The following is a 13,827-nucleotide window of genomic DNA, read 5'->3' on the forward strand; positions in this document are numbered from 1 at the left end:
ATGGATCATCACACTGTACCTTTGTAAGTATACCATCCTCTCTGTGGTTCTTCTGCAGGACATGCTGGAGGGCCAGTTGGATCTTCTGCTGGAGTTTCTCCACCTTTACTTTCTCCTGGAGCCAGGACCGGTCTGGAAAGTAGATTATCACAACTTTTGTGACTGTGCGATCATATGTAGGCCACTTCTCCGCCATGTTTCGCTCATGTGAGAAGTAATGATGCCATTAATTGATAGAGGAAAACAGAGAGGGCAACCGTGTTCTTTGTCGTGGTGAATGTGTGTCTACGCTATTTTTTCTCCCCCCCTTGCACCGTGAGTGACACCTACCAGCAGACATCAACACAAAGGCGGAGAACAGGGCGATCTCATCCTCAGACAGGTGCATAGAACACAAGTTTTTCCCAAACTCGAAGACGGAGCTGATCAAGTCGTCACAGCCTGCCACAGCAAAGGACACACAGAGAGGGCTTAGGATGAGGAAGACCAAAGAACAACATTCACTCTTGATCTTTATTGGGAGAGAGGCACATAGGGAAGGAGGAGGAAGGGGGAAGGAATAAAAAAGAACGGCATGCTGACAGCACATGGGAGCGTCTTAAGCAGAACAGGCAATGCTTTTACTGAGTTTTGCCTCCCAGACGAGTCACTTTTGGCAGTTGGGTGGTGTTATGCAAGCCAAAATGAGGTCACTATTGAGGCTTTTAGTTAAATCAATTATTGGGGATAGAGAGAGACAGACGGATGCCACCCAGGCTCGGCGAGCCCATCACTCTGCCTCCCCCGCTGCAGACCCCTGTGCACAGAACACACAGGACACTGGGACAGACACACATGCTCACTCACAAACAAACACACACACACACACACACACACACACACACACACACACACACACACACACACACACTCGCACACACACACACACACACACACACACACACACACACACACACACACACACACACACACTGTGTGGTAAAGCCACACTAAGAAACAGAATTCAGCATTTTTACTGCCACTATGGGACACATTTAAATTTTTTTTGTCTGTCAAAAAGGCGGAAGGGCAAGAAAATCCACGGTGGAGACTCTTAGTAATGTCTAGGCAGTCAAACACAAATGCTATTTGCTTTTGCCTGAGATGTTTTATGTCAGACTATCAATGATGGTTTTGATAGCTCTCTCCCAAAAGACATACCGTCTGGCTTTATTTATTCCACAGTTACAGGAGCCATATGCAGCGGAGCCTCACTAACATCTCTGTTCTACCATAAATAACCGCTGCAGAGACAGCAATGCCAGGTGAGGCAGGGAAGAGTGCGCAGTGTTTGTTTCCAGGCCTTCAGCATTGTGTAGAACAGAACAGCAGACTCTAATTTTGGCTATTACACCAAGTAGAGGAGCAAGAAACTGTAAGAAAAACACACACACACACACACACACAGCAGGCCACAAAACACACATGCACACGCACTCGGACTGGCACATGGCCCACACCCACTCAACTTACCTAATGACTTGAACACATCAGGTCCGGCATATTTTCCGTCAAAATAGACTGTGTTGTTTTGCGAGTCAAAGGCACGGCACATTCTGACAAACACAACTTCCAAAGAGCCTGTGGAGACACACAAGAACAAGATGCTGAATCTCAGCTTTGTGTTCTCCCCCCCCTCCCTGTAACAGTTGCACATCAGTCACAGATGCAAAACACACGATCATGCGTTGTGCTATTCTTCAACAATATGAGTAACACAACCGCTTTGAAATAGAGACGACTGCCATCAAAGGAAAAGAAAAATCACCTCTGCGGATGATAATATCATAACAGAAGGCCATTCTTCCATAATGACATGCCAAGATAAAAATTGTGCTTCATTCAGTAGTGACAGTGTTTATTCATTCAACCTTTATTTAGCAAGATAGGTAGGGAAATTATTCAATCCTGTAATTTGTACAGTACCACTCTGTGGGAGTGGATAAGAGGATCAAGAACAAACATAACAGAAGCCTTTACTGCCTCGAAAAGGAAGACGCTACTGTTTTAAAATGCCATGTCTGACAAGGGATCTCTGTCGTTAATTCATTATTCATACTAGCTGGGCTAATGTAAATAATGTCCAGAGAAAGACCCAGGAGAAGTGTTTGTGTATGTGAGCATCTCTATTTGCGGATAAATACAAGTGACAGTGTGCACAGCCTCATATCTGTGCCTAAATATTCTGTGAGTGTGTCTTCATGAGAGCAGTTGGAATAGGCAGACATCACTGGTGCCTGGGAAAAGGGAGGGGAACGGCAGCCGTCACGATAGGTATTATCTGAGCCCAGAAACACATTGCTTATCTAATGCTGTGTCCATCTCGGCTGTGTATATAATGAACAGAGGAAAATGGAGAGCGACAGACAGACAGACAGAGAGGGGAAACAGGCAGGGAAGGGTCTCCTGTCTGTGCGTGTGAAGAAGAGGGCTTTGTGCAGTCAGGTCAGCTACGCCCTTGTGACAATGCCAGAGGGGGGTGGTGGTGGTGGGGGGTGAGTTTGACAGCAGCAGGCCATGTTGACAGGCTGTCATACCTGCTTTCAGCAGCACTATCTGATCGTTCTGACACAGCTCCATGAAGCCGTCGATGCGCTTGGCGAACTCCACCACATACTGAATGGCCTCTGTTATTTTGATAGCACACAGCTGCCACATGACTTCCCGGGGCTAAGAACAGATAGGACAGAGAACGGGTTATCTTCTTTAAAACAATGCATTTGATTATTGAAGCGGCTGCGGACTTGAGCGGGAGGCCCGGCCGTGGTCAAGCTACCTTGCTCTGGTAGCTCTCCACCTCTTCCTGCAGGAAGGCCTGCCAGGTCATCTGCTGCAGCTCCTCCCTCAGGTACTGACATGTCTCCATGTGTGACTTGGAGATGTTCTGCGCCAGGTGCTCTGAAACAAAACATTGTCACATACGGAGAGGAGATCACAGTTGAGATCTGGATGTTACGCACAATGCTATGTGAAAGTGAAGACCTCACTGATGAAATATGCCACAGGAAACGCAGATTTATTTAGTGAGCTCTTAAGAAGGAGGAGAGGCGGATACGAGTGGGCTTCTTTTTTTGACTACGAAAAAGGCTTGTTGACATTTCCTTTTACTGCCTGCAGGAAGCTCATAGCTTAAGGTTGAGGCAAAGCCAATCTAGTTATGACACAAATGCATGGAGAGGAGGAGGGGTCCCACGTTACTCACTGAAACAAAGGTCACATTTTCTCTGAGAGAAATATTGAGTATAAGAATTTAAATGGTTTTGAAAACACATCTGTTAAAAGGAGTTCCTAGGCACAGGGGAGCCTAAAAAAATGATTTCCCCAGACGCCTGCCCTGCTGGATCCTGATTGGCCCTAATTAATGGAAACTAATTACAAAAAAGAGGCTCTTTTAATGAGTGTTGGAGATGAGTCTCCAACCTCCTGCTATTTTAAGCAACCTTTGTGTCGTTTGCCCCACGGTTGAATTGTTCTCCCCCCTCCTCCATTTTGCCGTCTCTCCTCTTGTCTCCCCCGGTCTCTCACGCGCTCCTCACCTAGCTCAGCCATGGACACGGTGGGAGAGGTTTCTCCGTTGGTGAAGGAGCAGTAAGGGAAGAAGCCAGAGCCGGGGGCAAAGTCGCAGATGGGCTCCGGCTTGATGCCGTTGATGTCCAGGCCTGACTGGTCAGGAGATGGCTGGATGTCCAGGTAGAAGCTGCTGACCGCAGAGTCCGGTTTGCTGCCATCAGTGGTGTGACCATCCATGTAGCCGCTGAGGTCGTCATGGAGCTCTGTGAGGCCATTGGCTGAGAGGCCATAGCTAGGTGTGAGTGGCTCCGCCTCTCCAGGCTGCTGTTGGTGTTCACGCTGTTGCTGCTGCAGCCGGTGCTTCTGGACCTCAGCGTACAGGCTGTCTCGCTGCTTCTTCGACATGCGGCCAAACTTCACCGCTGTGATGAGAAACAAAACACGAGTGAGACTCAGTGAAACGTCACTAACAGTTCAAACAGATGCTGCTGTATTTTACTTTACTTTACTTTACTTTACGTATGTGGCATCGGCCCATGTCTCTGCATAAAGGAAAATAGGCCACCAATGTAATATTCAAAATTAAATTAAAGTGGCTGTTAGTGAGTCAACGTATGACTGTTAACAAAAACCATGAATCGCTCTCATGCAACCTCCATGTTCCAGATTGATTCATTGAATTTTGTCAGTTTTATTGTTGAGCCTAAAAATGTATTTTCCAGAATGTGAACCAATCTCACCAGTGAGGTTATGTGTAACACTCATGTCTGGAAAATGCCTGAAACACTTAGTTTCTTTCCGAGGACAAATCAAACCATATCACAGTATAAACACAGTACATTCTTATGTCTTGGAGCCTGAGACAAAATGACAGTGGAAAAAGAATTGAGGTGTGGATTTGTTTGTGCATATAAGTGCCCTCCTCTGACGCATAACACACACACACACACTTTTCCTTAAGTCATATGTTGCAATACCTAATATTAGCATCATACTCCCCTAGGCCTATATACAGTACAGTACAAAATAGTGTTATACTCTGAATAATAACATATTATTACAAAATGAACAGTTTCAAAAGACTAATATATTACCAGTCACGCAGACATTAGACCGATAAGCTGCAGCGTCCTTTCTTATGGTTTCTATGATAAACTGAATAGATGAGCTGAATGAGACTCCTTGGTCGAAGTTCTGGGTGCCTGGCTATGTCAGCCGGTCACAGGGAGGGAGTGTGTGTGTGTGTGTGTGTGTGTCTTAGCACAGTGGAGCGATGCAGAGGAGAGTGAGGGCAGATGGGCTCCGGTGTGCTGAGTGAAGGCAAGAGTCACCTTCGTCTGTCCTGAGCCTGTATGTATATGTGTGTGTGCCTATGAGTGTAAGTGAGAATGTGTTTGGCTATGCGAAGGGCTTCATTAAGTGTTCATGTATTTATGTGTTCATTTCTCATTCACGACTGTGTGTGTAAACTGAATTAAAGCAGAGCAGTGTGCAGGACGATGTGCCGTCCTCTGTGCATGAGTGCTAAAGTGTTTTCACTTGGCTGTGTGCTTTTCTTAATAACATCGCAGCTCTACGAATCTCCCCAGCCCAGTCTGGACCAGCACAGCACAGCACAGCACAGCACAACAGGGGCCCTCAAGCACACATCCCCACCTGTGTGCTCCCATTACTGCCTCTCATCTGCAGCAGCACTAATGACAACCTCCTATTTCATCAAACCTAGTTTCTATCAAAGCAACAAATTAGGCCTGCAGACAAAGCCCTCACCTGCAGACAGTGAACGTGGAGCGGCCATGTGTTCACGTTGAGATTTTCTTAGGATAAAGTCGGTGTGTTGTGTCCCATTGAAAATAATGACGCTATGTGTTTGAGTGTGTGAGTTTTCTTTGTCTCTCCACCAAGAAGTATCTAAATTAAAATATATACTAAAAGAAAAAACCTGCCTGCCTTCAAAGGGAGGTAAGAATCCATGTAAGCATCTCTAAGGCACTGACAAGAGACCTGAGCTCTTCACCTCGGTCTACCCACCATGCCCCTCTGCTGCGTCTGCCCACCTGTACTGTATATCTCCTCCATGAAGCACTTACCATCCCGTGACATGCCCACCGCCAGGCACTTCTGCAGCCGGCAGTGCTGGCAGCGGTTGCGGCTGGTGCGGTCGATCAGGCAGTTCTTCTGACGGGGGCAGGAGTAGGCTGCATTGCTCTGCTGACTCCTCCTGAAGAAGCCCTGCACAGGAGAGGGGCATGAACACACCTCGGATGAACCACTGTGGGTGGAGGAATGTTCTGAGACTGGAGGATGAAATCATGTCTTCAACGTCCTTTAGTGCAAGTAAAGATCGTTGCTGATTGACAGTGATTTATTGTGTCCCTAGTGGTAATATTTTTTATGTTGCTGCTGCCAAGCAGATTAGACACTAACAAGACATGCAACTGTGATGGTATTTTCCTGGCAGTTATGCTGCAATATCTGACATTTAGAGAGCGCTGTATTTCACCAGCATGTACGGCGCTATGGTGGTGTGTTTGGGTAGGAATGATAACTGTGGAAGGTATTTTTCTTCAGAGGGGTTATTAGCGTTGATTAACGCAACACTGGCATGTGCGGTGCGCTAAAGGATTGCGAATGCACACCGACTGGATTCCTCATCCTTTGACTTAATGAATTGATTCCAGCACATCATTAACATGCCCCACTCTACTGCTCCGTACACATATGTCTTAATTAGCTGCTCATTGGCTGTTTAATTACAAGAAAACAGCTGACAGCTGCCAAGTTGCTTTATAATGGAAGCCATTATGGAAACAGGCTATAACTGCCAGTGACAAGGCGCACTCTTTAATAATGGTATGATTTATGGTCCAAACTTTTGTGCTCCCACATATCATTAAAGGCCTCTCTGCCTGGACTAATTAGCAATCATTAAAGATAGATTTCAGCAGTTTATTCTTTAGTGTTTTGTTCCTTCCAGCTCCTGTGTGAGGGAGAGGAGCGCTGGGACAGCTGAGGAACGTCTCTCTCTCTCTCTCTCTCTCTCTCTCTCTCTCTCTCTTTCTCCCACACACACACACACACCGGAGCAAACAGCAAAGGTGCAGCCTGGCTGAGGAATGCTAATGATGTGCCTGGTGACAAGCGCGGGGACAAGAATACACTCTAAGCACAAAATTCCCCTCACTGTGACTGGCTGGTGCATTTGTAACAGTACAAAAGGCGGCTTCAATGGAAGCAACACACTGTAGCAAACAGCCAACAATCTGCTGTAATTCAAAGCACTCTCCTTTTGATCATTTTATTTCAAGAAGAGCGGGCTGCAGAAGAGGCAAAAAACACAGTGAAAAGACATGTCCCTGGGAGGGAGAGGCAGAGCAAGGCAGACGAACGACTTTGTACCATTAATTGTGGTTTTCTGTGATGTCCTCGGCGGTGCTTGACCACTTTAATGATCGTGTTCTCGGTGTTTACACTTTGCAGTCCCTCTCCAAATCTTCATAAAACTTTTGCAGCATTTTTCAAATGTTTTTCCTAGCAAGCAACTTTCTTTACCTTGTCACCCAGCTCTCCTGTCTCACACACACACACACACACACACACACACACACACACACACACAGGCAAAACAAGATCAGTCTCATGATGCTTACCTTACAGCCTTCACATGTTATCACACCATAATGGATGCCTGATGATTTGTCTCCACAGATCTTGCAGGGAATTATTTCGATTTGAGCTGCAGAGAAGAAAAGAGAATGGAGAAAAAAAAATATCAACTATTGCTGTCACAGATCACTGTACAACACCCTCGCCATGGATGCATGTTGGTACATAAAAGAGCACTGCGCTTCTAAAAACATGTCATCCGGTGGCTTTTGAATCCTCACTTCCACATAGCCTTAGCTGAATATTTACAGAGTTGTTTGTGTGTATGTGTGTGTGTCTGTGTGTGTGTGTGTGTGTGTGTGTGTGTGTGGAGGGAGGGAGGGATTTTATATCCTCACAAGCAGCCAATGTAAACATGATGTCAATTTGCATCCGAAACACAACTTATAAGGACAAACCCAACTACCCACAGACCCTAATATATCACAGAAGTACTAATACTAGCCTTGTGCAGGGACAAAGGCTCATTTAGCCACATGAGCAGACGTATTCCCTCTTGGAAAACTTGACTTCATGAAGCCTCTTAAACTTCAAAACCATAAAAACCTCAGGCGTAAATCCACTGTGGCCACAAAGAAGCATAACATGCCCACTGCGCTGGATGAAGCAGTGGCAGTGGCACTGTTAGTGTGTGTGTGTGTGTGTGTCTGTACTTGATATAGAAAATGGGTTCAGTGGGGGTGAGCTGTGGTGTTGCGCTGTTGACAGGCTTGTGATTCAGCCGCCATAGAGGACAAAACACGGAGAGGACAGGCCTCATCCATCCTTGGCCTTCTCTTCAGGAGAAGACCACAGGGCAACGCTACAGAACAGGCAGAACACAGAGACATCAGAGGCACAGAACTCCCAGCTTGTCCCACTGCTCTCAGCTTTATCACTGCAGCCACTGATGCTTCATCCCTCTCCACCTCCACCCCCCACCCCCTCTTTCTCTCCCTCCAGAGATCTCTATCTCACAGTCCTACTCCACATCTCCAACATCTCGCTCCCGCCGTCCCAACAGTGCACCCCTAGCGCCAGACGAACTCTGCTATCTGATCTAAATCGAGGAAAGATCACTGCGGGATACTATCTCACGATGTAATGGTTTTCTCCAAGCAGCCATGCTGCAGCCGACCAATCGGAGAGCAAAACGGAGCTATTGCAACAAAAGTCCATAGCAATTAGGGGGGAATATTATGATTTTGCCTTAATAAGATGCAATAAAAATTATAATCATTAAAACGTGGTGGTACATTCACTATGTCAAAGTGTTACATCAGCCTCTCCCCTCCAGCCAGGCCTAAGACTCGTATCTCTTCCCAAGACTATAGGAGCTTCAACTATCCCCCATATACCTTAACAACCAACCTCTTTAAAATGGTTTGATAACATCAAACGTACACTTGCTGGGGTTCAATCCAGAGATCCTTGCCCATTTTAATCAGCTGCCTACGAGCCCGTAGTGTGTCATGTGGATAATGTCCTTGTCCCTGAGGCATGCCCCGGAGAGGCCCTTAACACAGAGCCTCTAATCCACTAACCCCGGAGCCACACTCTATTCATTCAGGAATCTGTGTCTGTTCTCCTCACACTGCTGGAGTCAACAAGACTGGCCATGTTTACATGGAATTAGCCTACATTTTAGTAAAATGAACAAAAGGGAGTGGTGGAACGTGCACAATTAATTCTCCTACAGACAACACCTCCTGTGATTTGTGATTCTCACATACAATGGAGGGCACCGCACCTCGTCGGCCCGGATTAGAGAGAAATCCAGGCAGGGGGCGGGCTCCGACAACCTAACTGAGAGGGTTAATTTATAATTAATCTTTTCCTTACTGCGCACAGTTGCTTGTTATTTCGGTTAGGTCTATCGCTGTATGAGTGCACTCTATTGTTTGTTTTTGTGTTCTCCCTGCATGAGCATTAGCAGTGCAGTGTGTTTCGACTCCTTTAGCATTTTCAGCCTCATTACTTACATAATTTGTTCTGACATGCACTCACAACAACTGAAGCGTGTTGTAATTATGACTAGCTGCGGTTGTGTGGAGCTAAAGGCTGTAGTGTGAGGCCCCAGCCATTGGGTGGCAGTGCAGGGCTGTGGCTATGGTCGTCTCGCCAAGTTAAGCCAACCTTCCACCCACCCTATCCGGCCCACAGGCTTTTGGCTCTGAGCTCCAACCTCTGATAGCTCCAGGCTCAAGCTGCTGCTCGCTTCCCCCACCCCCACAGCATAGCTGTGAGATGCCTTCATCTTTCCTGAAGAAGCAAAGCTGGCTAGGCGCTCGCTCGGGCCTGACAGAGGCTGTGCCACATCAGGTGAAAGCAGTGGGAGTATAGACGTGGGGGTGCCAGGCCGGGCAGGGCGCACGCACGCACGCACGCACGCACGCACGCACGCACACACGCACGCAAGCACACACACACACACAAGGGGGCCTCACAAAGCCATATCTGCAGCAAGACGGCCCTGAGTGCACATAGCCTCACCAGCTAACACCATCTCACTCCACCGCTGCACAAGCCCCTGGATGCTCAGTGCACTCAACAGTAAAAATGGTTTGTCTCTGGACCGACTGAGACAGGCTCTGTAGTATCTTGTGAGAGAAAAGACCTCAGTCTGAACATATAGTTATTTCCACACTGGAATAAGCGGCTTTGAAAAATGGGGGGGGGGGGGGTGGGGGGGGGGGGTCAAGGAGAGTAAATACTAAGCAGTGACACAATGGAGATCAAATACACCACCAGCCCAGGTCAAAGTGACTGGTCATGTGGCCCAAAAGCTACACTTCAGACACTGAGGGTGATTTCAACTGAATTCACGGTCAAACAAAAAGACCTTTGCTTATGAGCTACTCAGTCAATATCTATTGACAGGAGCTGCGGTGTTAACTGCCTCTTGGTGTGAAACAGGCGGCTGCTGGCTCGCCTGAGCTTGACCAGCGCAGTGCCACTGATCCCATTCACCGTGGCTGCCTGCCTCCCTGCCTCCCCGTCTCCTCGCCAGCCAGCCCTGCCTGCTCGGTTTACGACATCAAAGCCGGGCCCAGTTAGATGGGTGGACATGCTAAAGCCCATCCCAGCAGCCTGCTGCTCCTCACAGCGCTGCGAGATGGCCTCCGCATGCAAGCCACTTCAAAGACACCTGCTAAGACGCCAAGACTTTGTGTGTGGATCACATCGCGGCACAATCGCACCGCGTGCATAACCATAAGCGCTGGACAGCCGCTGACGACGGATCTCCCCTATGCAGCGTTGCAGTCGTGGCGTGGGTGTCTTGGACAATGGACATGGCATAAAGACGAGACAGTCACGCCGAATGTTCAAGCTCGCTCTTTGTCTGTCTGCGGCGGAGCAGTTCAAGGACACTGATTCACCACACTAGCAGGTCCTTTGAGGGGATGACGTGTCACTCGGAGCACACGTACAATGGGGCGGCGCGGTCGCCGCATGATCACCCAGTGTCCTTCGCCGTCTTCTCCGAAGACCTGAGATCAACCCACTGCTACAGCTACACACTGCATTATCAAAGACCTGGAAACTGACAGTCAAGTGTGAACACTGAGAACAATTTGCCAAATGCACAGTAACAGCTTACAGGGGCCTTGTCATAGTTTATTTCATTACGAGCATCGAACACACGCAGACGCTGTCAGACAGAACACTTTTTTTCCATGCACCGCAAACGTGGTATTGCCTCATTCAAAGATATAAAGGATCATTCATAAGACATCATAACACTGAAGCTGAGAAATATGGTGAAAAATTGGTGAAATATTTGGACATGCTGGAACTAGCTTGCAGTGTTAATTAAATAATTAGAATGCACTGACAAGGAGCAGCTCTTTGTACCCACTAGAGTACACATACAATTACAGCTCTCTGTAATTGTATGTTTCTATATTGTCCAAGTGCAAGATATATAGCAAGATGGTGACGGACAAAATAAAATAGAGGTGAAAATCCTACAGGCTTGTGCAAACATGGAAAATCACCAGTCAAAATCTCCTGGCTGTTCCAACTGAACCCTTGGACTACTGACATAACGCTGAAGGATTACGATTATCTCTTACATTACAGGCCCATGCTCGGGCCGCCATCATAATGCTGAGAGCTTAACCCATTACTCGATTGGACCATTAAATCATTTTCTGATGGCCCTCTGATTCACGGTAAATTTACGATGCACGTCATTCTGAAAAGAACGCATGTGAAGCAGTAGGGGGAAAAACACATGTGCTTCTCTGTGTGCGGGGTAGTGTGTCAGTCAGAGTGTGTGCGCATGCGTGCGCGTGCGTGTGTGTGTGTGTGTCGGCTGTGTCGCGTTGACAGCTGTCAATGACAGAGTGACGCGAGCCAGTGGGCTCATGTCAGCGATTATGTAAGGAACTGGACAGGGCACAGCACTATGAGCAGATTTACAATTCGTCCACCATCAGACAAACGGTCTTCATAAATACATTCTTCTACAACATTTTGCAGCGAAACCAGACAAAAGCTCGTAAGCGTCACATGCCTGCTCCCAGGACTGTCACACAAAAGCAGATTTTCTCGAAAACAGAGCATTCACACATGGTCACGGACAAACACCGGCTGGCGAATGCGTACTAAGCAATGTTCCCCGATCATTACGTGCAGCTATTTATTTTTTGCTCCACACGCTTCTCATATGGCATCGGAAGTCAGCTGTCGGTTGATAAACAGAGTCTTCTCTAAACAGATACCCGCGACACTCAGATCCAGCTGTAGAGCGACGACAGCCTAACAAGAGCAAGAATCAGAATTCTGCCTCTTTTCATCTGCCGGGGCTCTGCTGTCATGTGAAGTCGCACAACACAATACTTTTTTTTTTACTCCCATTTATGCAGCAGAAGAAAGGTTATTTGAATGTCAGCCGCAAAGGACAGTCGTGGCATGGAACACAGGCTGAATAGTATGTGTTATTTATCCAGGGATCGGAGGCTGTTGGCATATTACCATAGAGATGCTCTAATAGCATTTGCTGGTTTGTAAAGAAAAAGGAAAAAAAGAAAAAGCACACAGCGTTGGACAGAAATTCACCTGCAGACCAGAACTCAATATCATCCCTTCAAACTGCTTCCATTCGGGCTATAAACACGCTGAAGTCATCAGAAAATATTCTGACCAGAGGGATTAGAGCAAGGAAAGACATAATTGACACATTTTGATGTCTCTGTGCTGCGTGTCGTTAATTCCCCTCCAATCATTTAGCTGCCTAAGCTGTGATCCCCCTTCACCAGAGACGAGCTATATTTGAAGAGATTTCTGTTTCAAAAGATGGGCTCTTTAAGCCCTTCCTATTATTTCTTCATAGCAGCGCAGTGACTCTGCTAAGCACAGGTCTGGACCATCGCCCTGGGCTGCTTTTTGGATGAACTCATGCGTGCATCTCTGTGTTTGTTTGTGTGTGTGTGTGAGGCCTATTAATATTTCAACACTGCCCAACTCAAGATGCCTGTACAACACAGCAGTGCCTCTCTCTTCATGTCTCTCCCCGTATTTACTTGACTGTTTTATTGAAGTGCATTCTGACACCCTCTATGAGGGGGCGCACGGAGATGGGAAGATGTACTCCCAAACCACAGCACAAGACATCTCTCTTCATGTCTCTTTCTCCACCGGCGTAACAGTAATTTGGGCACTAATTTATGTGTTGTTGTGGCAAAGATTGACGAGCTTCCTGGCTGGGAGTCTGCGTGCCTGCACTCTAGGGGAAACAACAAAAGCCCCGGTTTACCGAGCAGACGCGCACCATGAAGGGTAGCATGTGTGCGGCGCTCCTCTCCCCTCCTGTGTCTGCCCCACCTGAGCTCAAATCTCTCCCCACTCCTTACCTCCCTCTATCCATCTTCCCCCCCACCATTCCCCTTCTCGTCTGTGACTGCAGTGACAAGCAAAGTTGGTCCCAGGTGCTGGGGACCGGAGGGCACGCCCCTTCTGTGTGTGTGTGTGTGTGTGTGTGTGTGTGTGTGCGTGAGCGTGTGCAGGCAGGCGTACATGTGTGCAAGAAGGGGGAAAGCTCATACTGTTTACTCTGATGGCAAAATACAATCTGTAGACAGCACTCACTTATGCATTCCCACCAGCCTCTGGTTAGTCATAGAAAGCCAGGAGAGCTGAATAAAAATGAGTTGCAAATATTTACATGCTTTGTCTAACTATTTAGATCACTTGGTCTGGGCCCTACGTAAAATCAAATATGATACATCCTTTGTGCATTTGTGGATGGAAATAGAAGTTTTTACATTGTAAGTCAGGGTTGAAATTGTTTGCTTTACGCATGCAGTGTGCAGCTGGGCGTTGGGATGCACCAAAACTCAAACTCACTGAGGCTGAAATCACACAGGACCACCTGATTGACTGGTGCAGGAGCCCCAGTTTGAATTCTAAGATTTAGCCGAGGCTCGTGCGATGCTCCTGCACCTTTAGTCTGACCACTTGAACCACGCAGGCAGTGGTTGAGGCCCTGATTGTGGTGCAGTGCCTTAGTTAGGCACCTCTCAGCCTCCCATCTCCCTGCAGGGACGGCAGCCTAGTAGGCTCCTTTAGAATAACAAGAATATATAAATAATGAATCCTTCAAAAACATCCACTGCAATTACACGCAGA

At 47.4% G+C, this 13,827-nt stretch overlaps 1 protein-coding gene across 2 annotated transcripts in view; it reads right to left on the bottom strand.

Annotated features, from left to right (window-relative positions):
• Positions 1-13,827, bottom strand: part of roraa (RAR-related orphan receptor A, paralog a) — a 176,545-nt gene that overhangs the window by 7,247 nt on the left and 155,471 nt on the right. For both annotated transcript variants that reach the window (XM_035642013.2, XM_035642014.2), the window contains 8 exons: positions 7,200-7,285; positions 5,640-5,781; positions 3,576-3,971; positions 2,816-2,937; positions 2,577-2,709; positions 1,513-1,620; positions 331-441; positions 20-132 (listed from right to left, as the gene is read on the bottom strand). In XM_035642013.2, the coding sequence (XP_035497906.2) occupies positions 20-132; positions 331-441; positions 1,513-1,620; positions 2,577-2,709; positions 2,816-2,937; positions 3,576-3,971; positions 5,640-5,781; positions 7,200-7,285 (1,211 nt within the window). The remainder of the gene's footprint in view (positions 1-19; positions 133-330; positions 442-1,512; positions 1,621-2,576; positions 2,710-2,815; positions 2,938-3,575; positions 3,972-5,639; positions 5,782-7,199; positions 7,286-13,827) is intronic.

Source organism: Scophthalmus maximus, chromosome 7 (assembly GCF_022379125.1).
Source record: "Scophthalmus maximus strain ysfricsl-2021 chromosome 7, ASM2237912v1, whole genome shotgun sequence".
Classification (NCBI taxonomy): domain Eukaryota; kingdom Metazoa; phylum Chordata; class Actinopteri; order Pleuronectiformes; family Scophthalmidae; genus Scophthalmus; species Scophthalmus maximus.